This window comes from Fusarium fujikuroi, chromosome FFUJ_chr06, assembly GCF_900079805.1.
Source record: "Fusarium fujikuroi IMI 58289 draft genome, chromosome FFUJ_chr06".
Lineage (NCBI taxonomy): Eukaryota > Fungi > Ascomycota > Sordariomycetes > Hypocreales > Nectriaceae > Fusarium > Fusarium fujikuroi.
The window spans coordinates 3,730,653-3,756,398 of record NC_036627.1 but is presented as its reverse complement, the minus strand read 5'-3'; the positions used below and the strand labels follow the sequence as shown (position 1 = coordinate 3,756,398).

General features: G+C 48.5%; 10 protein-coding genes; 6 read left to right on the top strand and 4 right to left on the bottom strand.

The window, feature by feature from the left end:
* Positions 1-198: 198 nt before the first annotated feature.
* On the top strand, positions 199-1,104 carry FFUJ_06509 (uncharacterized protein; the record flags this gene model as incomplete). Its single annotated transcript, XM_023579842.1, has 1 exon — positions 199-1,104. One exon carries the CDS (start codon positions 199-201, stop codon positions 1,102-1,104), a length of 906 nt encoding a protein of 301 aa, XP_023432609.1.
* Positions 1,105-1,346: 242 nt separating this feature from the next.
* FFUJ_06508 (uncharacterized protein) lies at positions 1,347-2,310 on the bottom strand (the record flags this gene model as incomplete). XM_023579841.1 has 2 exons in its annotated part: positions 1,347-1,425; positions 1,481-2,310. 2 exons carry the CDS (start codon positions 2,308-2,310, stop codon positions 1,347-1,349), a joined length of 909 nt encoding a protein of 302 aa, XP_023432608.1.
* A 306-nt stretch (positions 2,311-2,616) lies between these two features.
* On the bottom strand, positions 2,617-6,133 carry FFUJ_06507 (related to HETEROKARYON incompatibility protein; the record flags this gene model as incomplete). XM_023579840.1 has 2 exons in its annotated part: positions 2,617-5,562; positions 5,618-6,133. The coding sequence occupies 2 exons, from the start codon at positions 6,131-6,133 to the stop codon at positions 2,617-2,619; spliced, it is 3,462 nt and encodes a 1,153-aa protein (XP_023432607.1).
* A 1,585-nt stretch (positions 6,134-7,718) lies between these two features.
* Positions 7,719-8,670, top strand: FFUJ_06506 (related to 2`-hydroxyisoflavone reductase; the record flags this gene model as incomplete). XM_023579838.1 has 2 exons in its annotated part: positions 7,719-7,751; positions 7,807-8,670. The coding sequence occupies 2 exons, from the start codon at positions 7,719-7,721 to the stop codon at positions 8,668-8,670; spliced, it is 897 nt and encodes a 298-aa protein (XP_023432606.1).
* A 300-nt stretch (positions 8,671-8,970) lies between these two features.
* FFUJ_06505 (uncharacterized protein) lies at positions 8,971-9,710 on the bottom strand (the record flags this gene model as incomplete). XM_023579837.1 has 2 exons in its annotated part: positions 8,971-9,127; positions 9,220-9,710. The coding sequence occupies 2 exons, from the start codon at positions 9,708-9,710 to the stop codon at positions 8,971-8,973; spliced, it is 648 nt and encodes a 215-aa protein (XP_023432605.1).
* A 1,928-nt stretch (positions 9,711-11,638) lies between these two features.
* Positions 11,639-14,005, top strand: FFUJ_06504 (probable potassium transporter hak-1; the record flags this gene model as incomplete). XM_023579836.1 has 4 exons in its annotated part: positions 11,639-11,756; positions 11,819-12,987; positions 13,037-13,088; positions 13,137-14,005. The coding sequence occupies 4 exons, from the start codon at positions 11,639-11,641 to the stop codon at positions 14,003-14,005; spliced, it is 2,208 nt and encodes a 735-aa protein (XP_023432604.1).
* Positions 14,006-14,873: 868 nt separating this feature from the next.
* FFUJ_06503 (uncharacterized protein) lies at positions 14,874-16,454 on the top strand (the record flags this gene model as incomplete). XM_023579835.1 has 2 exons in its annotated part: positions 14,874-16,322; positions 16,371-16,454. 2 exons carry the CDS (start codon positions 14,874-14,876, stop codon positions 16,452-16,454), a joined length of 1,533 nt encoding a protein of 510 aa, XP_023432603.1.
* An 874-nt stretch (positions 16,455-17,328) lies between these two features.
* FFUJ_06502 (related to BRE4-protein involved in endocytosis) lies at positions 17,329-20,195 on the bottom strand (the record flags this gene model as incomplete). XM_023579834.1 has 2 exons in its annotated part: positions 17,329-18,533; positions 18,587-20,195. The coding sequence occupies 2 exons, from the start codon at positions 20,193-20,195 to the stop codon at positions 17,329-17,331; spliced, it is 2,814 nt and encodes a 937-aa protein (XP_023432602.1).
* Positions 20,196-21,234: 1,039 nt separating this feature from the next.
* On the top strand, positions 21,235-22,772 carry FFUJ_06501 (related to monocarboxylate transporter 2; the record flags this gene model as incomplete). XM_023579833.1 has 3 exons in its annotated part: positions 21,235-21,487; positions 21,561-22,532; positions 22,582-22,772. The coding sequence occupies 3 exons, from the start codon at positions 21,235-21,237 to the stop codon at positions 22,770-22,772; spliced, it is 1,416 nt and encodes a 471-aa protein (XP_023432601.1).
* A 976-nt stretch (positions 22,773-23,748) lies between these two features.
* Positions 23,749-25,598, top strand: FFUJ_06500 (flavin depend monooxygenase that catalyses the oxidation of rubrofusarin to 9-hydroxyrubrofusarin; the record flags this gene model as incomplete). XM_023579832.1 has 6 exons in its annotated part: positions 23,749-23,788; positions 23,837-23,965; positions 24,016-24,044; positions 24,100-24,410; positions 24,463-24,589; positions 24,639-25,598. 6 exons carry the CDS (start codon positions 23,749-23,751, stop codon positions 25,596-25,598), a joined length of 1,596 nt encoding a protein of 531 aa, XP_023432600.1.
* Positions 25,599-25,746: the final 148 nt, after the last annotated feature.

Sequence of the window (25,746 nt, the reverse complement as noted above, 5' to 3'; positions counted from 1 at the left end):
CCGAGAGAGAGAAAGCATACTCCTCGGAAGAGCATTGTGACTGAATCACATTTGCGCGAGTAGAAAGCAATACCGTTGCTTACACCCCCAGATATCGACGGCTTGAAATCCACCGCCAGTTCAGACTGGCTTTTCTGCAAGGGCTTCGACTATAGCACTCCTAGCTTTCTTTGCTTTTCGCCAGAACAGTTAACGTTTATGGCCCATGGTCTCCGTATCATTAGTCATGCCCAAACGGGGGTAGTCCTCGTGAATCTCAGCAGCGACACCGCGAGGTTGGTTATCATCGACATAGCCGTCCGAAACGCTTTCAATTATCCGTACCTGGTTGACCAGCTGTTGGCAATATCCGCCGATCATCTAGCCATCTTAAATCCGGACCAGGCTCTCGATTACCAACGTTTAGCCCTGGAGTTCCAAACTCGCGCTTTGACTACGCTTAACCACGAGGCTCAAGGTATGACGCAAGAGATGGCTGAGAAGGATCTGATTCCACGAATCCTCCATTCTTTCCTCTTGAGCCTCCATGTTCTTTACCTCACGTTTACGAGGGACCGCGACACCTACGACTTGTTCATTCAGAAGTTTGTTAAGGCCGTCCATCTGTCCCGAGGACTTGGGACTCTCGCTGGCCTGAACTACAGCCTTGCCGTTGATTCTCCCCTCGGTCCTCTTTTGGCTATGGTCCATGATGCCGGTATCTCTGAACCCACCGGGACAGAGTGCACTAGGCTTGTCGAGTTCATTGACTCGTCCGACGCTGGCTCTACGACAACTTCCAGCTGCAGAGATGCCGCTCGGAAGCTCCAGTGGGCATTTGACATGCACGCTACCTTGACGGGGGAGCAGCGTGCCCTAACAGCAGTGATGTATCCGGCTCTGCTGACCGAGGAATACATAACTGCTCTGCAGAAATGTCGCCTAGAAGCCCTCGTGACCCTAGCACATTATGGCATCCTTCTCCACCTGTGTCGTCACATTTGGGTCTTTGGTGATGCTGGGGAGTTTCTGATTGGACTTATTGCTCGGCGCCTAGGGCCTTCGTGGCATGAGGCACTGAAATGGCCTTTGGAGGTTGTGGCGTCGGAAGCATGTCAAAGTTGACGATGGATTAATAGGTATACCGCCTGAACTGATTTGATGAGGGTGTTATTTGAGTTGATAGACCCTATAACTAGCTGATTGCCCACATCGCGCGCCTCACACGTTATATGAGCGTAGAGAATTTAAATAGTAACAAAGTATCAGCTGTTGACATAACCTCAAGAGTCCTGTGAATCTTGGTGAGGAGATCCCGGGGTCGTTCCACACAAGATATGTCGCTACAATTTTGACAGGGATAGAAATTACACAACACCGTCAGTCCAATCGTTCTGCCTCGCTTTCAACACTAGCTTTTGGGCGCTCGGTGTGCTGTACTCAACCCTGTTGTCATATCAGCCTTTATCTCGCACAGCGGGTATTTGTCAGATGGTAATACATGTTTTGTCCAGGCAAGTCAACTTCGAGACCGGCGAGACCGAATATTTGCGAAAGTAATGCGCGAAACTGCTCCTGCGGTCCCTCGATGTGCCGCAAAACGGCAAAGTACACCTCTCGTGTCGTGAGTGCATAGTCGCGTTCCAGAGTCGATTCTTCCGTTGCCATACCAGATAATGCAAAGACCTTGTCCCTGAGGTCTGTGCATTGCCAGTCCCGGAAGATTTCGACCAGGGTCTGGAGGCTCGGAACAGGGGTATCGGGGTGTCTCCAGTGAGCTCGCTGCCATACCATGACGGCTGCGGAGCTCTGCATGACCATCAAGTGGTACTCGTGGTGCGCAAGCCAATTAGATTCTTCAATAGTCTTGAGTTTGAGATAGAGTTTCTCTAAGTCGTCCCACGAAAAGCTGAGTGAGCCGCACCAAACGGTGATATCGTTAGCATGGAGGAGTTCTTGTATAATCCACATACGCCTCCAGTAACGTCGATCGCACAGGGCGTGAAGTGCTTTGCCTTCCTGTCTAGACCACAGGGAATGGTACCCTGAACCCCTTGGACGGAGAGGCTTGGAAGCCTGCGCTGCCACGAACCGCATCGCGATGTTGCTATTCTCGTCCTCTTGTCCGAGCCACACATAGACCTTGGCGGCGCTTGTGTAGATTTGCCGCATGAGTCCGACTTGATGTTTACGCTCACGGATATTTGCCTGATCGATGCAGATCGCGTCAATCCAGAGCAAGCTTGGATCAGTGATAACCGAGCGTAGTAGGCGTAAAAAGGACCAAAGACTTTCTCCGATTGCGCGCTCGCCTTTGTCCAAGATCATCATCTTCCGGTCGGCTCTCCCATCACCCCACGTCTATGAAAGCGCGGTATACACAGGCCGCGTTGATAGCTCGACGCAGATGAAAGAGCCCGTGATATTTGAGTTCGTAGCCGCAGGATCCAGTTGGAATAAGCGGATCCGTCGATCTTGTAGGAAAAACTTACGATAGGGTGATGAAGGCTCTTCTCTCGGTAAGCTCGGGCTCAGAATTGAAGCCTTCTTTCTAATGTTCTCGAAAGACTCTATCATTGTTTTCACCATTCTAGCCCTGTTCTAGGCGCCAGGCCGTCCCATAAGATTAATGAGAATTCAGGAACTTAATTCCACGTTCTTCTTTTCAGACTTTTTTGGCGCTACCAGCACTTGAGCTGGATAAACAACAATCTCGTCATCGCCGTCACCATAATCCCCTCCCTTCTTCACAACCAGGGGAAACAACACGATTCTCACTGTTGACTTTTGAGCTTCATACTCCTCATTGGTCAAGTCCGAACTATCACCGCGCTCATTCATCAAAGCAGCGTTGAAAAAGACCAAGCTTGCAAGGTCACCATTCGTATCATACTCGGGCTGCAGAGGTGGAAGCATCATGTATTCTGCCTTTTGACTGCGCATCTCGACTGAAACCTCAACTGCTTCTTTCGTCACCTGCGACAGACTAGAAACAAGCTGACTTTCCAGATTGGAAGGTGGTGGGAGAATGGCGCACAAGGTCTGGAAGATACTTTCGGATACGGCTCTAGCATCATGGTCACGCTGGTTCTGGACACTGTCGCGATTAGACAACAGTGTCAGAGTTGTGGCGCGCCATCTCCGTATGGCCGAAGGAGGTCCGACCAGCTGCTTTTCGAGACTCTTGAGCTTCTGTCTTGTTTCTCGATCCAGGCCGAACAAGTAGCGAGTAAAGACAAACTCCCACAGCATACTCATGGCTACGGATGTAAACACATCGCGACGACGTACTCGATCGCAGAGATACGTATCCACATCTGACCCATCGAGTATGACGTTATCCAGCCTGTCAATGATCTTTTCGTCGCTAATTTCGGATGTCAAGCGAGCAGCGCGCATATCCGAAAACTTTGAAAAACGTAGGATCCACTGTCGAAGATTTGAAAACAGTTCTTGACATCGATGGTCAAAGTAGTCTTCATCTCGGATGTTGAGAAAGTCCTCGTGCTTGGGGGGTGCTAGGATCTGGCGCTGTAGGTCTTGGAAGCTCAGCTCATTTCTCTCAGCCAGCATGCTGACAATAGCTTCGTGGCCGTTCTTGGCGGCTGACGATAGAGGCGTTCGTCCGCGGTTGTCTTTCAAACTTGTATTAACCTTGTTTGTATCAAGAAGCAGCTGAACAACCTTTTCAAACCCTCCCTCTGCCGCCAGTATTAGTGGAGTTCGTCCATCCTTATCAGCTGCGTCAGGGTCGGCCTTGTCAGTACTCAACAACAGCTTCACAATTTTGTCATTGCCGTTTTCCGCGGCGAGAGATATGGCCGTTCTTCTGCACTTGTCTCTAGCCTCCGGATCGACCTTGCCGGTATCGAGAAGAAGCTTAACAACATCGTGATGCTGGTTGTTTGCTGCCCACATAAGCGGTGTTCGTCCGCTTTCGTCTTCAATCTCACTCTCTTCTGCAGCATCCGGAACAATCTTTCCTGTTTGAAGTAGCAGTTGAACAACCCCTACATGCCCGTTCTTCACGGCCCACAGCAAAGATGCTTCTCCGGTCTCAGCACTAGCGCTCAAGTCCACCGCGTCAGTATCAAGAAGCATCCTTACTACTGCCTCGTGACCACCCTCTGCGGCGAGTAAGAGTGGTGTTCGCCTTGTTCGTCTGGTCTCATCGGGCTCTTCCTTGGCATTTGGATCAACCCTTTTCGTGTCAAGAAGAAGCTTAACAATTGTCTCATGTCCTTTGCTGGCTGCCCATAGCAGTGGAGTCCATTCCTTCTCGTCTCTCGTATCTGGATTAACAATTTCGATTCCAAGAAGCAGATTAACAAGAGCCTCGTAGCCATGACCTGATGCCCAAGAGAGCGGGGTTCGACCAGCCTCATTCTTCATGTTCGGGTTAACATTCTCAAGCATAAGTTTAATCGTTAAGTCGTATCCATCCTCAGACGCCCATCTCAGTGGCAACCAACCGCCCTCAAATCCAAGAAGAGCTTCGGTTATCGCTGCAATGTATGCCCCAGTTTTAGTATCACTTCCGGAGTTCGAGGCTGGGTTGGAGTTGTCCACATTTTTCAAAGCCTTCTCAAAGTTTCTCAACGATCTCCGGACATACTTTTCAGCTTCGGCATGTCTTTCAAGATCATGCAATACGAATCCAATATTCGCCAGTATTGCAATAATGTACAGTTTATCTGTCATTGAGCCCTTCTGCATTTCTTTGACCATGAGTTCCTCGTACTTTATTTCTTGATCGCCAAGAGACTCATTTGGTTGCATCTCCCAGTCCCAGACAAGGACAAAGCTGTGTGAGAACCTCGTGACTGACTGTGATATTTCCGACCACTCGATGCCCTTGCCATTTCGAGCAATAGCGTCTGTAGGAGGCACCGAAATCATGACAACGGCCCAGTAAGGATGACATAGTCTGATGATCATGGGCCTTGACGCTCCCTGAAGAAGGCACACGATGTCCCCTGCTTGGATGCTCTTTGCCGAGGCCTGGACTGCCCAAGACGACATTCCGCCAGCCTCAACATATGCATTCTTCCAGGCAATTGTCACTTCCTGACTATCCTCCCAAGCCGGATCTCTTTGGACCGAGGAGACTTCGCCCAGAACTAAGCCCTTTCCATCGATAACAGCCAGCTCCCTGTCGCTCCAAGTCTTCACAGATACCGATTGTGAAAGTACATATTTAACCAGCCTATGAAATACTTGACTCCATGGGATCGTGTAGTCAACATATAGCCCCGCTTCACTGGGATCATCGGAGCTCATACCAAGCAAAGCGTAGACTTTATCGTGGCGTTCGGTAGCCTTTCGGGTATGGTACATCTCAGCCAACTCGCTCAGAGGACGTATGTCGAGTGAAAATCTACTGGATTGTGTTGTAACGTGCCGAGGGCGGAAGATGGCTCCCCGTATGAGATAGGTGACAGATCGAACCAGGGGCTGCAAACTCGGGTAACTTTTATAGGAGAGCTCCATTGCATTTAAGCCCGAGCAAAATGCATATCCATCAATTTCGGTAGAGCCACACTTGATGAGTACATATCGGGCTGCGGCAACCTCTTGTAGGACCTGGATGGACTTGATGAATACCTTTCCTGATGCCGGGTTGGAGTTGGTGGCTTACCCAAATGCGCTGAAACCATGGTCTTTGGAGAAGCTGGAAAATACCTTTTTGATCTTTCCCCTCTGTCGAATTTCGGAGTGCTGCTTCGCGGATGTTATCCAATGCCTGATCGCTGGTAGTTGACGCCGACCCGAGCCAAACAACAACACAGCTGGCTTTAGCATAGATCTCGGCCATTGACTGGACCTGATTTCCTTTCTCTAACGTGTCTCCTTGATTGATGCAAATTGCATCAATCCATATGATACGCTCTAGAGAGCCATGTCGAAGATGCACCAGCGCCGCATGAAGATTTGTTCCCACGAGGAAGTTAAGATAATTCACGACGATAGAAAGAGGCTTTTCTGCAGACCCCCAGACGTATGACAAGGCCTCGTAAGGGTAGGTGCTGTCCGAGTCAGATAGAGCAAAACTGAATAGCTCGCATTGGACTGGGGAGTTCTTGTCCGGGTGCGGGGTTATCCGAAGAAGGCGGATACTACCCTCTGGTAATGGTGAGTACAAATACGGGGCCATGGCCTATCGGGAGCTCAGGTGAGAGACGATGTTTCCCGGTTTATACTTGCTGGGTGTTCGGCGATAATAGCTCAAGATTTGAGGCAGGTGTTTTAGAACAATTGGGCAGTGAGGGGTGATGCCTAATGAAAGCCTGATATATAGCTGAGCTGAACTCCAAATTTCGACATTGCGTAAGCCACGTATCAAATACCGTTAGCTTAAATACAGTTATCTCATAAAAATCTTAAGCAGAGACCACAAAAATCCAGGCCTACAGTCGCGGGGCGCGGAATCATCACGCGCCGAATGAATCCCGCTTCAGGTAATTTGTAGTCAACGGGATTGAGAGCCGCGGTGATGACTTGGACAATAAGGTGCCCTTTGGCGAGAGAAGATTCGGTTAGCTTTGCAACATCGTTGACTCAGATGCTGTCTTCCACTTTGCCCTGGATACCTGAGCACTGCCAGGCTTGCATAGTGTCAGGCATGCGAATAGATGGATTAGATGAACTAAGCGGATACAAGGGGCAATCTGGGAATGATATCAGCAATTGTTCTATGAAGAAAGGCGGCGTTCGCTTATCATTAATAATCTACATGCGACTGTTCAGAGGTTTTAAGTTACGGAGCGGAGTTCCCTACAAGTGTCCAATCTTGGCATGAAATTGGGCTACGAAGCGGACTTCACAGTCGTAATTATAGGAGGGGTGATAATTGGAAGGCTCGTGAGATGGGAAAACTCCTTGTCAAAGCTAAAATTGTTTTAACGTTACCTGATAAGGCGTTAGATGTGTCTCTGAACCACGCTCCTAAGAACTGACCGCACCGCGTTGACAAGCTATCCTTTCTACACAATGCTACACCCTTGACCTACAGTCCGCGTCCAGGCCTCTGCATGATATCTGATCTCGAATAACTCTAACTTCATCCTCATCATGCGTTCTTAAGATGCGCGATAGTATTTTTACCCGAATTTCTAAATAAGAAAGATTTAAATAATATAAATAATATACTTCATAACTATATCTTATTCAAGCTGAAATTAATCATAAAGCCTGTCCTATAAAGTAATGACATTGCATTGGAAATCAGCTTAAGAACCTACTGATGGCGCCTTAGGAATTTGTGGTATTTATTAACGAGGCGGGGACACGGCACCACAGTTCGCCGAGAGTCGCCAGAGCTTGAGAGTTAGCCATCTTGGATATCAGTCAAAGTAAATCACAGTCGCAAATGAAACCAGAGTAGCGAGCGCTGAGATAAAGGCGGAGTGCGCAATGGATCTCGACATGGTTTGCAAGTGGATGTGACGTGCATCACTGACAAATACAAATGGCCACCGGATGCAAAATGCTTCCGTCGACGGATGCATGTCGGGCAATTTACATCCGCTTAACAATAAGAGGCGGACTCACTTAGTAATTAGTCGAGAAAAATCTAGCAATGCATTTCAAATCACCGCAATGGTGCCATGAAAATGTGTATCAATCATGTCACCAAACTCTGATAATACCTCGTGCGCCGCGGCTCGAATTTCACTCTTCTGCTACATCATTCCAACTCGCATCTTCACCCAATACGACCATCCAAGCTCCATACCAAAATGACCTCCTTCCAAAACGTCGCTCTTCTCGGCGTAAGTGAACTCACCTTTATTGTGAACTGCGACCACGTGCTAATCATTTCTAAAGAAAGGCATGCTGGGGACCGCAATTCTTGAGCAGCTGGTCAAGGGCGGCTACGCCGTCACCCTCCTCAGCCGTGATCCCTCCAACATCGAGGGCGTTCCCTCCGATGTCAAAGTAGTCCAAGTCGATTACTCCTCCAAGGAGAGCCTCGTCCAAGCCCTCAAAGGGCAGGATGTCGCGATTGCTACTCTCGGAGGAGCTGCATTGGCTGGGCAGAAGCTTATCATCGACGCCAGCATCGAAGCTGGGGTCAAGCGCTACATCCCATCAGACTTTGGCTCGTTCACCACAGACCTTAAGGCACGAGACCTGCCGGCGATCCAAGTAATGGCAGAGATCCAGGACTATCTGCGCGAAAAGGCCGATTCCGGCGCTCTTGAACACACAATTTTCTCAACCGGTGCCTTCCTGGAATACGTTCTTGAATCTCCCTTGGTAGCCAACCTGAAGAACCATTCGATGGAGCTTTACGACGAGGGAGTGCATAAGTTCAGCTCAACCTCTGTTTCTACCATCGGAAGTGCCATTACCAACGCCCTGAAGGTCCCTGACGCGACAAAAGATCGAAACCTTCTCATCCACGAAGCCGTCTTCACTCAGGCCAAGATTTTAGAGCTGGCAAAGAAGCATAGCCCGCCAGGGACGGACTGGATAGTGACCCAGGTTGATGCCCAGGAAGCGCTGGATCGGGGCATAGAACTGATCAATAGTGATCCCACCAACCCCCATGCTGCGTTCCCCTGGCTGAAAGCTGCAGTTTTAAGTGGTAAGTATCGAGCGGCGTACGACAAAGTTGACAACGAGCTTCTTGGTATCCGTCTCCTCACAGAGGAAGAGATTGAAGAAAAGATTTCCGCTGCTGTTTAACATGATAGGGGGCTAATCAGAACGTTTGGCATGCAATATAACGACCGTCAAGTCTGGGACGAAGATGTTCTGAACAGGAGGGAAATTGCCACCTTTAACTAAAGATCATTTAATGTCAACTAGAAGTGCTACTCTTAACCTATAGCTCTGTCAACTGGATAGTTCAGTTGATGTACCAATCTATTATTTAATTTATCAACGTCACTGGCTGTGTTTAGGTCCCCTGCTCTACACCAAGACCGCATCTGCCCGTTGCAGCTTGGAAGGAACATAGAGGTGATCATAAATGGGGTACAGCATCTAGCTAAGACGAATGTCAAATGCCTTGACGACAGCATGTCCTCCGCTCTTCTTGGTCGCAAAGTTAAAGATACTATATCGAGTACCAGTGAACCAAACCCCTCCCTGCTTCGCAACATGCTCCTGTCCAAGCTTGACAAAGGTCTTTCCGTCTGTGCTATACAGGAAGGTTGAATGATTGGGAGAAACCGTTGAGATTTGGCATCGCAGCCAGATCTTCCCGCCAGAGATAGACTTGCTTGCGATGACCGTTCCTTTTGATGTGGTGACGAGTTGTTTTCAGGGCCCATTTCAGCATTGTCAACCATCTGCAGTGTTGTTGAACTACCATCTTTGGCTATACCGATCCAGCCTACATCATATCTTAGCGACACCAATCCCGCGCGGTCCTCGTCTACCATGGAGGAGTAGTCAAGCTCAATGGTGACGTTGGACCGCGGGCCAAGGATACGGTGCGTCAGTGTGTTCTGGGCCGGGGAGAAATCTTCGGTGATAGTTGCTGTATGTAATACCAGCCCATCAGGTCCAGTAGTCCATTTGTCTTTGTTTGGGTCATGATTCCAGTCAAAGCGAGGTGAGAGGTTGGGTTCTCTGAACTCAAAAGCCCCTTCAACAGGCTCAACATCATGACTTGCTAGTGAGTACTTGTAAGAACTCTTCCAATTACCGTTACTGTCCAGATCGACGTTAGGCCAGTCCTTTTCATCTAGCCACCCGTGAAAGCTGGACTCGGTGGCCATGACCCACCTCATTTCTCTCTTGCAGCACCGACCAAGCTCTTGCAGGGCACACCTGACGTTTCTAATGTAGTCCTGAGAAATTTGAAATGAATGTCGTATTGACAACAGCAGAAGAAAATAACGAGAACGAATTTTGGTGCTCTGACGAAATGAGAATGTGCGGTAAGCTGATTTTCTCGTGATGGCGCATTTCACTAATGATTGAAATCATCGGGACGATCAGCAGTGACTTGATAGAAGGGGAAGGTTATAGTGATTAAAAGCTAAACTCGAACAACAGCTGCATATTTTGACAAGTAAGAAAGAATAAAGTCCCTGCTTTACCTGTTGCAAGTCATCAAGCATCACCAACTCAAACCCTTTTATTCCGCATCCTAACGGCCTGAGGAGCCAATCTCGCACGAGGCTTGCAACGCCACCGGCAGTGGTGGTTCCTGAGGTGGAAAAGGCCGAGCAGGAACAGAGGTACCTGGGCCGCGAGACTGGATGGTGAGAATTCTTGAGATAGGAAGAAGCTCCGAGGTAGCCTAGTGCTCTGTTAGGTTGCACAACAATCCGGCGAGAAGTGTGAACTTAACTATTGGCCTACGGCTGAGTATTTGACGAGGTACTGCGGGTAGACTGAATGCAGGTGTGTAGACAAGAGCGTTTGGAACATTTGCGCGACTACAGAAGTTAGTTCTGGAAGGTAAACAATGAGCTATAACCGAAACATACCAAACTGGGCAAGTGATAGATCGCTCCAGAAGCCATAGGTCAACACAGCGGGGATGGAAGAGATGACCGCATGGCAGAGAGCGAGTCAAGGTATCTTCTTTAAACTCATTGATGCATATGTGACAACTTGGCGCGCTCGCTTGCCCTGCACATCTCGTGACTTGCTTCGATGTATCGATTTGCACGGCTGCTATCTCTCGATAGCAAGTAATCGGCATCAAGTTCAAAGCATCCCGTGTGAGGCATATCTTCCTAGCCCGCTGTGGCACTGGGATATCAAGTTGATAGAGCTCCGGCCTATGACATCCCCGTTTGCAGAGGATAAATGGTGTAATTAGCACAAGGCCAAAAGCGATGATGCCTAGAATGATGAAAATGACCGAAGGTTTATGATGGTCGGCATTGCTTTCTCTGGCAATCAAGGTAGGGACTAGAGGCATACCCGTGAGAGCGGGAAAATCAATGCGTTGAGTGAGTTGCTTGTGTTGGGTGGTGGGATAGCGTGGAGGGCAAAGGCGTCAAGATAAGCCAAGGGGCCATCCACAAAAGCTTGCCTCCTACTGGGACGAATAATCCCTCATACATGCACGGCCAAAGAAGTCATCCGCGGTTAATTATTCTGAGCTGCAAACAAAGGGTCTGGACTGATTGGCGATCCTGATCCTTGTCAGCCTGTCAAGGTCTCAGGAGGGGGAAAATCCCGCGTCAGCATGTGTCTCGCCGAACAGACAGGAGTCAGTTCAAATAAAGAGCCAAGCTTTCAGCTGCTAAGAAAACCGTTTGGCGCATTCTTGGCAATAGTTAATTGTCAGAACAATTTGATAATGCATGTGATAATTGTGATTCGTCCTACTCGAATTAAATACCGTGAAAACATGGCCCCATGATACCCTGAGTCATCGATGCGCCCGCAGCAACTTCATTGCGGGCGCTTCTTCTCCTGCACATGTGAGGGTGAAGTGGTGCCAAATTCCGGTAATGATACCCGTGTTGGTCATAGGCTGAAAAACATCTCTTCTAAATATTACGTTTCTTATCAAAACTGTAATTTGCGATGACCGGGAGAGTTCAAAGAAGCTTAGTCTTCTTTACTGAGGTGCCTAGCAAGAACATACATATTCCATGGAACCTTGGACCTCCTTCTGTGCCCCAAAACTGCACAGTAACATTTCTTCCACCTTGCAAATCTTCTCCCTCTTCTCAGACCCAAAATGGCTCAACCTGAATCCGATGTACATGCCGGCGAAGTATTGGTCGGTATTGACGACGATGAAGAAAAAGCCCGCACCATTGCAGAAAATGATCTGCAAGGCTCACGCAAGCAAGCAAGTAACTTTGATCACATACCATGTGAAGGCGCCGCTGATTTTGATTGCAATAGACATATAGAGGCATGGTACTTCTGTGGCTCAGCTTCCAAGCTACAGGCGTCATCTATGGTGACATCGGTACCTCGCCTCTTTACGTCTACTCGTCCACTTTCTCGGCTCAGCCTTCTTGGAACGACCTCGTCGGCGCTCTCTCGATTATCATATGGTCTCTGACTCTCATCGTCACCGTCAAGTACTGCTTCATCGTTCTCAGTGCCGATGATGATGGGCAGGGAGGGACATTTGCTCTGTACAGTCTCTTGGCGAGATATACAAATATTTCAAGACGAGATCCGAGGGCAATACCCGGTACTCGACTGCAGCGGTTCGAAACCGGTGATCTCAAGACTGGTGGCAGGAGTCTCCGTGAGCTTCTTGAGAAATCTCGGACGATCCAATTCTTCTTGCAATTTATCGGCGTTTTGGGTGTCTCCATGGTTATGGCTGATGGCGTGCTGACCCCAGCTCAGTCTGTCCTAGGAGCTATCCAAGGAATAAAGGTCGCCAATCCACACCTAGGAACCTCTGCCATTGTCGGTATCTCGTGCAGCATACTTGTTGTACTTTTTCTCATCCAGCCATTTGGCACATCCAAGATCGGTACCATGTTTGCTCCAATTGTCGTCATCTGGTTACTGTTCAACCTATGCGCTGGTATCTACAACCTCGCTGTTCACGATTACACTGTCCTCAAGGCATTCAGCCCGCACTTTGCTTTCTCATACCTCGTGCGCAACGGACACGAGGGCTGGAAATCTCTAGGCGGTCTGCTATTGGCCTTTACAGGCGTCGAGGCCTTATTCGCGGACCTAGGAGCATTCAGCAAACGTGCAGTGCAACTTTCGTGGGTGTGCCTGACTTATCCTTGTTTGCTTATCGCATACATAGGACAGGCCGCGTATATATCTCACGACAAGACAGAGCAAGCTTTCACTAACCCCTTCTTTAATACGGTGCCTCCAGGTACTCTGTATTTTAGCTTAGTAATCGCCATCCTCGCAGCCGTTGTTGCTTCGCAAGCCATGATAACTTCGACCTTTCAGCTTCTTACACAAATCATGCGACTCTCATACTTTCCTCACATTAAAGTCATCCATACTAGTCAGACCTTTCACGAGCAGGTCTATATGCCAATGGCAAACTGGCTGCTCATGATCGGTACAGTCATCATCACAGCGGTTTACAACAATGTACGTATTCAATGGCTTGTGGTTTGAGTAATCGCTTACCACTCTATAGACCACTTCCCTTGGCAACGCATATGGTGTCTGCGTTATCACCGTCACTTTTAGTAAGTTGATACCCCACCGCGATACAAATTCCAGCTAAGTTCACGTAGTTACGACGTGCATGGTTTCTCTTGTCGCAACCCTCGTCTGGAGACTTCCTGCATATGTAGTTGTGCCCCTCTGGCTGGTCTTTGCCAGTTTAGATGCTGCCTTTTTATCGTCAGTCTATGAGAAGGTCCCGGAGGGCGCATGGTTCACCCTCCTTCTAGCCTTTATTCTCTCTTGTCTCTTTACCCTGTGGCGTTTCGGGAAAGAGTGCCAGTGGGAAGCAGAGTCTCAAGATCAACTCACACCCCAAGCGCTCTTGTTTCCTACCACTGCCACGAAAGGCCCCGTGGCTTTAGCGTCTACATTTGGTGGAACACCTATCTCTACTGTTCCAGGCCTGGGGATATTCTTCGACAAATCTGGCATCGCCAATACCCTTCCTCCTTCTTTCTTCCAGTTCGTCATCAAGTTCGCCGCGCGACCTGCAGTTGTTGTTCTCTTCAACATGCGCCCCCTCCCGGTACCTACAGTCCCGTTGACTGATCGATATATTATCAGACGTGTCTCTGAGATCGATTCGTGCTATGCTGTTACACTACGCCATGGCTACACAGACAACATTTTATATCCGGGTCTCGCTCAGGATGTTGTTCAACAGATTGCGATTTCCATCGCAAAGGGGCCACGCAATGACATCACAGCTGCCGAGCTAGACATGATGAAATCTGCACGGAACCTTCCAATTGTTTACATCCTTGGTAAAGAGACGATGAAGATCTGTTGGCCAAGTGGTCTATCCCTCAAGTCCCATCTCCGCTCCTGGCTGCTATGGAGTTTTCTTTGGCTTCGAGAAAACTCTCGAGCTAAGCTTGCTGATCTTGACATTGACGCCGACAAGGTCGTCGAGGTTGGATTCATCAAAGAACTGTAGAACCTTACTGATGCAAGGATGCACCTAGCCGTCTTACAGATCATCTATAGCAGGGCAAGTGTGGATGTAGCTTTCTTTTCTTAGTTGGTGCTTATGCTGCTTGGTAAATCAGCTTATGGTACTCCAGGAATGTTTATTCGGGCTAGGACTATTAATTCAGCATAGCAACTGCAATGAAGTCATGAGTGCACCAGTATATGTCAATGTAAACAATAATGATGGCCAGTCGGCGAAGATGCTAAAGTAAAGCTTGTCTTGGCTAAGGTTGGCCGAATGTGGAGAAATACCCCAGATTTCTCCGTCACTCATGCATGGCCATGTTCTATCGGGCCGTTTAAATCACGACGAGCACGATAAACCGGGGATCCTTGGTTGAGGCATTCATACTCCATAGCCTCGGGGCACATCCCGTTGAAGAAATAGTTCGGCTTGGCGGACAGCCCGATACAAACCACAAAGAACTATGTTTCTATTCCGCTAATCTTCGGCGTCAGTACCGACATGATAGCATAACACGACATATGAAGGGGACCGATCGGTGAATACCTACCAAAATAGGCAGTTTTGAACACCTCCATGTCTTCATCTACCGCCGGTCAACACTTTTCTCCCCCGCATTTTTTCTCAAAATTGCCTCGACATTCCGAAATCAGCGGTTCCTTAACCACTCCATCGAATGTGGAGTCAAACCCTGTTCATGACGTTTAGTCTGGGGTCGGTGCTTAAACTTGAAGAATCAAGCAAGTCCCTAGCGCACAATCCTAGCGAAATTACCCCATTCAGCAACTCTAACCACCCCAGGCTCCAAATGCCATGATTTATCACCAGTTCTTGATCGGCAGTCTATAAAGACAACAGTTTCCTCACAATGGACTTGACCGCCTCAGCAGCGCTGAACTACACCATGCCCAATATGTTTTACCAACTCGTCGGCGCTTTCGCCCTCTTCACTGCGCTCCCCTTCGCCCAAGCTGCACCAAATCATGACAAGCAATGCTCGACTTCGCGCACGGAGCACAAACGCAGACTATTCGTGCTCACAGATATAAGCAACGAGCCTGATGATCAGATGAGTCTGGTTAGGTTGCTGACTTATGCCAATGAGATTGATATTCAGGGCATTTCTGTGACGACTTCGACGTGGATGCCTGATAAGATCGACTATGAGTCCGTCGTGGGTGTTTTGGATGGTTACAAGAAGGTTGTGAATAACCTCAACGCCAATGTTCCATCTCACGCGCCTTACCCCTCGTACAAGTATCTTCTTGACAGGGTTCACAAGGGTCATCCTGTTTACGGACGAAAATCACTCAATATGAGTTTGAGCGACGGTGCGAAGGCGCTTGTCAAAGCTGCTGACAAGGCGAGTGTCGATGATCCTCTTACAGTGTCTGTTTGGGGCGGATCTGCGATTCTTGCTGAGGCTCTTCAGCACGTTTCTCGCACCAGAAGCGAAGACGCTGTTGACGCTTTCGTCGAAAAGCTTCGAGTTTACGCCATTTCCGATCAAGATGACACCGGTATCTGGATCCGTCTTCGCTACCCTCAGCTCTTTTACGTTGTCTCTCTGCACGGTTTCAGCGAGTACACTGTTGCAGCATGGAACGGTATTTCGGGTGAGGAGTACCGTAACTTTGACCATGGTGGCCCAGATTCCAGCATTGTCTCTAATGGCTGGCTGGAGAAGAACATCCGACTTGGTCCTCTGGGGTCTCACTATCTCAATTGGTCTTTCATCATGGAGGGAGATACACCCGCTTTTCTTCCTCTTGTTCAAAATGGTCTGGGTGATGTGAACCATCCTGAGTGGGGAAGCTGGGGCGGTCGGTATACTCTCCTGGACCACACGAACCAGTCGCGCGTTTATGCTGATACGAGTGACTACGTGGTTGGTGCCAACGGAAAGGCATTCACCAGCAAGTTTGCAACTATCTGGCGATGGCGCCAGGATTATCAGTTTGACTTTGCTGCCCGCATGAAGTGGACTGTCAACTCCAAGTACTCTGAGAACAACCATCAGCCCGTTGCCATCGTCAACGGCTCTTGTGGCACGGCCCCATTGAAGCTCAAGTACAAGCCTGGCAGCAGCGTTGTTCTCGATGCGTCAAACAGCTGGGATCCTGATGGTGATGAGCTCAAGTATGATTGGTTCCACTACCGCGAGCCTGGTGGTGCTTACGGACGAGGCTTGGAAGGCTTTAACCCTTCGCTCAAGATGAAGCCAATTTTGACGCCCAAGAGCCCGAATGTCAATATCACAAGCATCAAGGATGACGGCAGCATCGTCAAGCTGGAGACTGCTAAGAGTCTGAACGATGTAAGTCAATCCTCATAATTAGGCAAACACATACTGACTTCATTTTAGACAATGCACATTATTCTTGCCCTTCGCGATGCGACAGAGAAGCCTCTGGCTACCTACAGGCGGATTATTCTGGAAGCTAAATAGCCCATAAGAATATGCCGAGTATCATGTAGTAGTACACAAAAACATTAAATTCTTTACGACCAGATTGATTTCGTCGCCTGTCGTTCAACCATTTTTACAGTTAGCTACGAATCACTTGGAAGCGAAGTCCGTCCGAACCTAGTCCTACTGGCCGTGTCTGAGAAGTATGGTCGTGATCACGGGTATGTTGAGAATATTGCTATGAATCTGAACAGTCCCGGACATCCCATCGGCAGCCCACCATGATAGAAGCACCATATGCCGTACGACATGTAAACATCCGCACCGCAACTGAAGAAAAGGCATGCAAGTGATAAATCCCCGAAGAACGCCGTCTGATTCATAGTAATGATCAGTGTAATGGAGAAGCCGGGGCCTTGTGCATCGTAGTCGACCTCACGGCTCTCTCCTACTCCTCTAGGATTTGATCATAGCCGAGTAGCCTTTACAATTCTTGTATATGAGACTCCTGGGCATTCTTGCGCTTCTTAGCCATCAACTCCAGTTGCTTCCTCTTATCCAGACCAAAGTGCATGCTGATATGGTGTGCTCAGGGAGCAAGAAAGAATCAGGCCTTAATATAAGGCGTCAAAATACACTTAGCAAATACAGTTAAAATTATATTAGGTTCACTTAAAGAGGGCCCTTATGGCTTTGTGGCTTAGATAATGGCATTTTATTAGGTCGCTTGGTGTTCTGTTTCAGTTTCGGGTCTGTGTCTGTGTTTGGATATCAAGCTTGCTTAGGTTCTCAAGTTATGTTGTTAGAGATATTCTGTGAAGTGAGAGTTGGTGCATAGACGATAAACAGTCCTTGCTAAGTTCTGTGCTGATTTATATCATTAAAAATATGCTCTTGTGGAGTTCTGTCTCTATTACTGCAAAAGCCGGGTATCCTCATCCAAAACACCGAAAAGACTCCCTATCTCCTTTCCAATCAACCGTAGTTCATCGACAACCTGCCCAGTAACAAGCGCATATGCGTAGAGCAGTGCATAATCTTTCTCCTCTACAAGTAGCTGACTTGATTCACTGCTCTCACCACCCTCGTTGATCAATCTGCGAGGATGTTCCTTTCTGAACTCAAAGATCTTGCTCAACAAGTTCTCGCGTGCCGATACAATGCTTGGTGTAGCGTCTGCAAAAGGGTACTCCAACATCGTTGAGCTGGCAACTACCTGAAAGGCCTGGCAGATATGGTCGCACAGAATAGCGCGCTCACGGGCTGTATACTCAAGTAATGCCCTCTCACCTTCTGTGAGATGACCCTTTCGGCATGCAACGAGACTCATGTTGTAAAAACCATCGAGGATACGCATAGTGCTTTTCAGAACACGACCATAAACTTCCATAGGAAACGGGCCCCGTAGCTCGAACTCTGAAGCGGCGGCAAGTCTCAAACTATCCAGATTCGCGGCGTATCTTTGTAAGGCAGCCTGTTCACCTGACTTGAGATAGCTTTGAGAACCTTCACTGCGAAAAAGAACGGTGAGGGGCCCTCGCTTCCAGATCAGACCCATCTGCAGATGAAGCACTGACAGACTCTCTTTGAACTTTCGGCGGGCTGATATGGGCCATATGAGTCGGCAAACCACCAGGCCCCAAATGATACCTGCTGTAACGGCAATGGCTCGGCGTTTGGCGATCTCCATGATATCAGGTTGACTGAACTGTCCATCCTCCGTCGTATCATTCCCATCCGCCTTCCTCTTAACTCTATATGCGTACAGTGTCGACACATTGTACGCAAGAAGACTGATTCGCCCAAGAGAAGCTTTCCCATGCTGAATCACAAGGTAAAAGTTGATAAAACTCGTCAGCCAGCCAAGAGGAATCAGTGCTAAGGCGTAACCATGACTGATCTTCCAGTTGATCACGGAGAACACAGCTCCGAATATCGTTCCGATGAAACGAGCCAAACTAACGGTGTTGGCAGCTCCAACAGTGAAACTGCACACGATTATAAAGGATAAAAGACCCCATTCACCACGCCATTCGGTGTATAGCTCTCTTGTTTCCTCAAGGAAGGCTAGCATAGCCCATAGAGCAGCTCCAATTCCAACTTTGAGGCCGAACTGAACTAGTCGACGTCAGTGAATGAACACAGCAAATCAAGGAGAGGACCAAACTTACTATCGTCTCGCGCCATCTTCTTGAAAAGCGCAGAGATGTTTCTCCAGAACCAAGCCAGTATCTTATTCAGATCCGGCGCATTATACCACGTCCTCAAATCCACCGGCGCAGGTACTGCAGCTGAACCATCAGGTACACTAACAGACCTCTGCCTCGTTCGCATCAGTGAATCAGCAGCCTCTGCAGACTCAAATAATCTGATCGCTTTATTCCGATCTTCTTCAGCACCTGTCTTCCACCAGAGCAGCCATCTCCAACTCCGACTCTTGCGTATGATCACATACTCGAGATCATCCAGAACATCGAGGTACTGAAGAACGTCCTCGCCGAAGGATTGAAGACTGAAGGTGAAGTGGCCGCACGCTGCAGCGACTTCTTCCAGATTAGCGCGTGTTGATTCGTGAGATGAAGCCATTTGTTCGATTCGATCGTAGAGTCCTTGTAAGGCATCTGATCTGGCTGTGTCAAAGGTACTCAGCGAGTCCATCAAATTGCGCCGTAGATCCTCATCGACGTTAATTTCGTAGCTGGGCGGTTGTCCAAACTGTGGCTCGTGAAGAATTCTGCAAAGATTCTGTCGCACACCTGTCATAGACATATTGATCGATTGGTTAAACTGCTCGAACAGCTGTCGCGCCGTGTTAGGTGAAGCCGTGCCTGATGCTCTTGGACTCAGTGGCTTGGGATGCTTGAGCTGTTCAAGCTGAGTGTTCGTCGCGTTCCTCAAACCACCCAGCGCCTGTGCCAAGGTCTCCATAGATCTCGCAACAGTCCTCTCATGCTCGTAAATCTCTTCATGTCCAAGGAAATAATGCTCAAACTTCGCTTCTCTCATGTCCTTCATCATTTGAGAATAGGATTTCGCATAATGTGTCGATGCTGCTGTAAATCCATCCGACACCAGACCTTCTTCCGATCCACTGAGGAAACTGTTGTTAATCATATATAGCATATCTCCCAGTGGTATCGAGACTCGATTCATCGTTTCTCGCAGTGACGTGCGGGCGCTCGTTCGCCAGAGCAGCAGATTGACTGCTGTCGTAGTCGTGATACCCATGACGAGCATCTTGAATACCTGGAGTACCTTCTCATTAGAGAATACGTTGGACATTACGTGACTTTCTTTGGTCACGACTCCGATTATCGCGAGAGCTGCAAGGGTGCTGCCGACGTTGACGAGAGGGTTCAGCATCCTCTGTTTCACCCAACCCATGAAGCCAAACCCACCACCGATAAACACCACAACAACCAAAACATGCGATAGCGTCACCAAATGCATCGTCGATCCGAAAAAGACCGAAGTAACCATTGACAACAGCGAAACCGCCTCCGCGTAAGCAACCGCCACGACAGCAATGAGGATAGCCTCAATCATCGACCCCACCGACCTCGCAGGGTGAAAATACACCGTAATAGTAGCAACGACATGTTTACCCTCCGGCTTGCCCAGAAAGTTCGCCAAAAACGGTACAAAAGTCGCAAGGCTGGCGATGGTGTAGGCAACAGTGCACTTTAGCACGCCACGGCCATTTGGCGTGTTGAGCCAGAGTTGAGTGCGCGCCAACAAGTCGGAGATGCCATTTCGGATGGTCTCGCTTAGAGGTGGCATGTTGTGAGGCGGTGACTATGGGTTTGTCATGATGTTGATGTTGGTTTTGATGACGAAAAAGCTATGATGCCGTAGTTTCCGTGCTGAGTGGTTTGATGGGGTCATGTGATTGGTCAGATGGTGAGATTTGGGTGGTTGGTTGGTTGGTTCTGAAAACGTCAGATTCGTTTTAGCTTCGACATCCACTCACTCGCGTTTGGGGGCTTGACTATATATCACTATTGAGAGTAATAAACAATGCTATCAGAACAGAATAACTTTCTGGCTCAGCTCTGAATAGCCGACCAACTTATTCCAATTCGACGAAAATTACCTCGTCCAGCTTTTTCCTCTCACTAACGTGCTGGAAGTAACAGCACCTTGAGAATTATTGAAGTATCGACAGATGGTCATCTCTGAACTATGGCTTGACTGCGGCCTATAAGGTTAACCTTTAGGCTGCAAACACAGGTGATGAAGGAGAACACAATATTTTTTTCCCCGATAATGGTCATCTCCGAATCCTTTTCTCAGCATGCTATTTTCCACAGGTACCCATGATTGCAAATGCGGGTTTTAAGTGAGACAAGGCCTCAATAAGTCGACGGGATGAAGCTCAGACGCGGAATAAGTGTGTCGACTCACAACCATTTTAACAAGAATAATTACAAGAGATGTGGCTTGTAGAGATGTTACTGCTGAACTTAGCTTAACTAAACTTAACTTAGAGTAGCTCTGATGAAGAGATTTCCAGACGAACTGAATACAAAATCTTAATATAGCAATGCGTTTATTGTCCCCATCACTAACTCGCTGAATCTTTTTATTATATGTGATTTTGAAGTCAATATCACATGCCTACCACCCAGAGTGAAGAGAAAACATCTTAGCTTTAATGTCTCTCGCTCAGAAATCATTAGCTTTCAAGATGAATTGATCAAACTTCCACTTCCCAAACTCAAGATGAAGGGGGAAATATATATAAACCAGCTGCAAGATCAGTTTTTGGACTTGCACTCGCAACCCGTTTCATATTTGTCACAACACATCATTCACAAAAATGGTCCGTCAACACGATACCGATTCGCTCGATCTGAAAAAGAGCCCCTCACTCGACTTTGAGAGCTCTTTCCCATGTGTTGATGTTTCTTTACAAGACGGGATTGAAGACACCTATCTTCAGGCCATGGATAGGCCCCCATCCATTCGCCCCTTATCTTACCGATCAGGTTCATTCGTCATGGACCATGAGTCAGACTGGCGTGCGTGGCTCTGTGTCTTTGGCTCATTCCTCTTTCTGGTTTGCTCAGCTGGTACGTCTCACATATCCCCGAATCATTCATCACGCTCCCTCCCCTGGCAGATTTGACTAACACCAAACTCCAGGTTTGAACGGCTCCATCGGCACAATCCAGTCATACTTCAGTGACAACCAACTCAAAAACAACACCAACAGCCAAATCGGCTGGATCATCGGTGTATACCTATTCCTCGCCTGCGTTCCCAGTTTCCTCTACGGCTCTCTTCTCGATCGTTACGGCCCTCGACTCCTAAGCGCAATCGGAGGTATTCTCTCGATCGCCACTTTTCTCATAATGGGGCAGTGCAAAACATACTGGCAGTTCATGGTTTGTTTCGGTGTCTTTGGCAGTATCGGCACTGGTATCAACTGCACTGTTGCTATTGGAGTGGTGGGAAAGTTATTCGTTCGTCGACGAGGCTTCGCTATGGGCATTGCTGTTACGGGAGCTTCCCTTGGTGCTACCATCTTTCCAATTATTCTTCACTCGACCTTTGAGCATCTTGGTTGGACTTGGTCAATGAGGATCGTGGCGATAGTTATTGCCTCCTCGACGAGTGTTGGATTCCTTTGTTTTCTGCCCTTCGAACGTCTTGTCTTGGGCACCGACAACTATGACCCGTATGCAAATACAGGTTCCGTATTTGATCTCTCGGCATGGAAGAGCTCCAGCTTCTTTTTCGTGGCTTTCAGCATGCTCCTGATGGAGTTTGTCAACTGTGGCATAGCCGGTCTGCTCCCAGCTATATCAACCAGCGCTGGTTTCACTGCCAAGGACGGATTCATCCTTCTTTCGGTCATAGGCGGAACCTCATGTGTCAGCCGCTTAATCATGGGCCGTTCAAGCGATCGCATTGGAGGAATGAACGCAATGGTCATCACAATGGTGCTCATGGTCGTTCTGATATCCACCATTTTCTTCCCTTTTACTACATCCGGCCGCCCCTTTTTCTACGCATTCGCAGCACTTTGGGGCCTCCTCTCAGGATCTTTCTATACAATGGCTCCAATTTGCGTCGGCAAAACATGCGCTGCCAGGGATTATGCGAGATATTATGGTATGTATCTAACCAGCCGATTTTGAGGACATGACTAACAATTTCTCAGGCTCTACCAACTTGCTTGTAGGAGTGTCGCTTCTTATCGCCAATCCCTTGAGTGCCCTCATGTTGGAGAAGGCGGGCGCAAAGCCTCTGGCGTTCCTCTATCTTGGTGTTACCCTTGCTGCATTGGTGTCGATTGCGGTAGCTCGTGGACTTGTTATGGGGAACTTCCTTGTTCTGATGAGGAAAATTTAGGAGGTGGTCTATTCTTGACTTACGTTTTTTAAATTGGGTAAATGCAATGCACGGTGGATCAGGGGGGAAGTATTTGTATATGGAGCGATTGTTTACGAGTTCTCAGCGAGATATGTTTTTGACACTTGACATCTGTGGTTGAGAGCTTATGTTCGCCAAACAGATCATAGTTTGTACATTCGAGATTGGAAAGCGGTTGTATTTGTATAATATTACATAGCACAAATGCAGAAAGATACATTACTCGGAATCACGATATAATTTAGGGAGCAAAGAAAACTTGGGACCTTGATCCTAAATAATAGTAACACTTGATAACTTGGTACAAGTTTATGATGCATTCATTCAGTTTAGTATACCTTTGCCAAGTTTGCTTTGAAATTCTACATCAAGGTCTGATGTTTCTTGCTCCCCATTGATGATCCGAAGTCGGTCGTCGGATCGACTTCAGGCCGGCTCGTGGGTCATAGCGCACAGTTCACCGTTCAGCTCGGCATCTGCACCAGTAAGAACATTCCATGTTATCTAATCGATCTGATCTCTCTCCAGCATCGCGCATTAGACTCAAGCCATCAAGCTCTTGGTGGCGTGTTTGCGGGATCAATTCCGCTTTACAAGCTCAGGGTACTTACTTTGCTTCCATTCAATTGAGATATGAGATGCTTCACGATACTGGCAAATCGGGGAGATGCCTCAATCATTCACATCCTTGTTCATGTAAAAAATAGCGGGCGTTCTCAAAAACACCAACGGATATTCGGCTGTTAAGGTTAATTGTGACAAGGTACAGAGTTTACCCAGGCTAGTGGTCTAGTCCGGAATGCTCCGTCTTGCTGACTGCCGACCTTGATGGGTCTGTGCTGTCACTGCCCGTCAGCTGAGATGATGCCGGGCCTTCCATGAAAATGAGCATGTATATAAGCTGAGGCGGTCCTCTCCTCGACATCGGGGATGTAGTCTTGAACCCCAAGTGAACATGGATAAGCAGCCTCAAAAGGTCGCTGTCATCGGCCTCGGTGGGTATGCCGGGTATCTCAATTGAGGACGGCACTGACACAACCCAGGCATCGCTGGCCTTGTCGCTGTCAAAAACTTACTCGAAGTCGGTTTCGACGTGACTGGATTTGAGCGCAGTGAGTATGTCGGAGGTCTTTGGCATTACACTGAGCAAGACAAGACATCAGTCTTGCCGAGTAAGCACACCACTCAAAGCCGCACAGAATACGTCGCTGACAAGCCCCAGGTACCATCATCAACATCTCTAAAGAAAGGGTACCTAGCGAACCTCATGCTCTGTATGTCCTGGCAGAAATGCTGACTATTGTAGGCCGCCTTCACAGACTTCCCATACCCAGACTCCACGCCCAGTCATTGCCCGTCCGCCAAAGTGCAAGAGTATATAGAGTCTTATGTAGACCACTTCAACTTTCGCGATAAGCTTCGTTTGGGTGTATCGGTAGAGAAAGTGCGACGCGATGACGCAGGCAATCGCTGGGTGGTAGACATCAAGGGCTCTGAGCCAGAATATTTCGACAAGGTCATCATGGCGACGGGCGGAAACAATCGTCCTCACATTCCCAAGGTCGAGGGCATGGAGCAATTTGAAGGCGACGTTCTACATTCGCGCGCCTTCAAACGGTGTGTCATTATGATCTCTGTTGGCTTGCAAGTTGACTAACGATAGCGATAGACCAGAGCTCTACAAGGGCAAACGCGTGATAGTTGTTGGCGTCTCCAATACCGGCGCAGACACTGCGGCAGCTCTTTGCGGGCATGCCGAAAAGATATGGCTATCTCGCAGCCATGGTGTTATAGTGGTAAGTCGCCCAAGATCAATTGCCCACGTCACGATGCTCATTGTCGCAGATCCCACGGAAGCGCGATGGCATCCCATTCGACCACACCCTCACAGCGCGCACAATGGCCTTTATGGGAACGTTCGAGATCACATTCCCTTCTCTGTACGAAATCATCTTCAACGCGATCTGCAAGAAAATGCAGGACAACGCGTTCAAGATAAGGCCTGAATGGGGTCTTTCTCCTGCAATTTCCGTCCTGCACGCTCTACCCGTCATATCGGACAATCTCATTCCTCTGCTGGAGTCAGGCGACATCACATCAGTCCCGAAAATCAAGCGCGTCACAGGGCCCAGAGAGATTGAGCTAACAGACGGAACGCGTCTGGGTGTTGACACGATCATTTGGTGCACCGGATACGAAGCAGATTTCAGCCTCATGGACCCAAGCATTGATCCCACTCGCAACACAACTCCAAAATGGGCAGAAGCAATCGGATCTCGTGGGAAACCTCTTCCACGACTTTATCAGAACGTGTTTTCGCTCGATTACCCAGATTCGCTGGCCTTCATGGGCAATCTCCTTGTCGCAACAAGCGCATTTCCCATCAGCGATATCTGCACCATGGCCATCGCTCAAATCTGGAAAGGAAACTCTCCCCTCCCCTCAATTGACGAAATGAACCGCGCCACAGATCAGCACCACGAGACAATATGTAAGCTTGCCAATAGAGGCAGCGTGGTGCCTGGTTGGCTGCGACAGTCTGACTGGCTTGCGTGGGCTGACAAGGCAGCTGGGTCCCAAGTGTATGAACATCTCGGGTGGGGATTGAAAGGATGGAAGCTGTGGTGGAATGATCGCGCGCTGTATAGGATGTTGATGGATGGGGTCTTTACGCCGTTTGTGTGGAGGGTTTTTGATGGGGAGGGCAAGAGGAAGAAGTGGGATGGGGCGAGGGAGGCGATTGAGAAGGTGAACGTTGAGTTGGCAGCTGCAAAGGCGAGGAATAAGAACAAGAAGAGTCGGTAGGTAGTCAAGCGTTGCAGCGATAGATAGGGTTGAGCGGGCTGCAGTAGAAGTTTGACGAATATGGTGGAGCGGAAGCCAAGAAGCTAAGATCTGACGAGATAATTTAAGCATAATCACGAATATCCTACCAGGTTCATTATTATCCGAA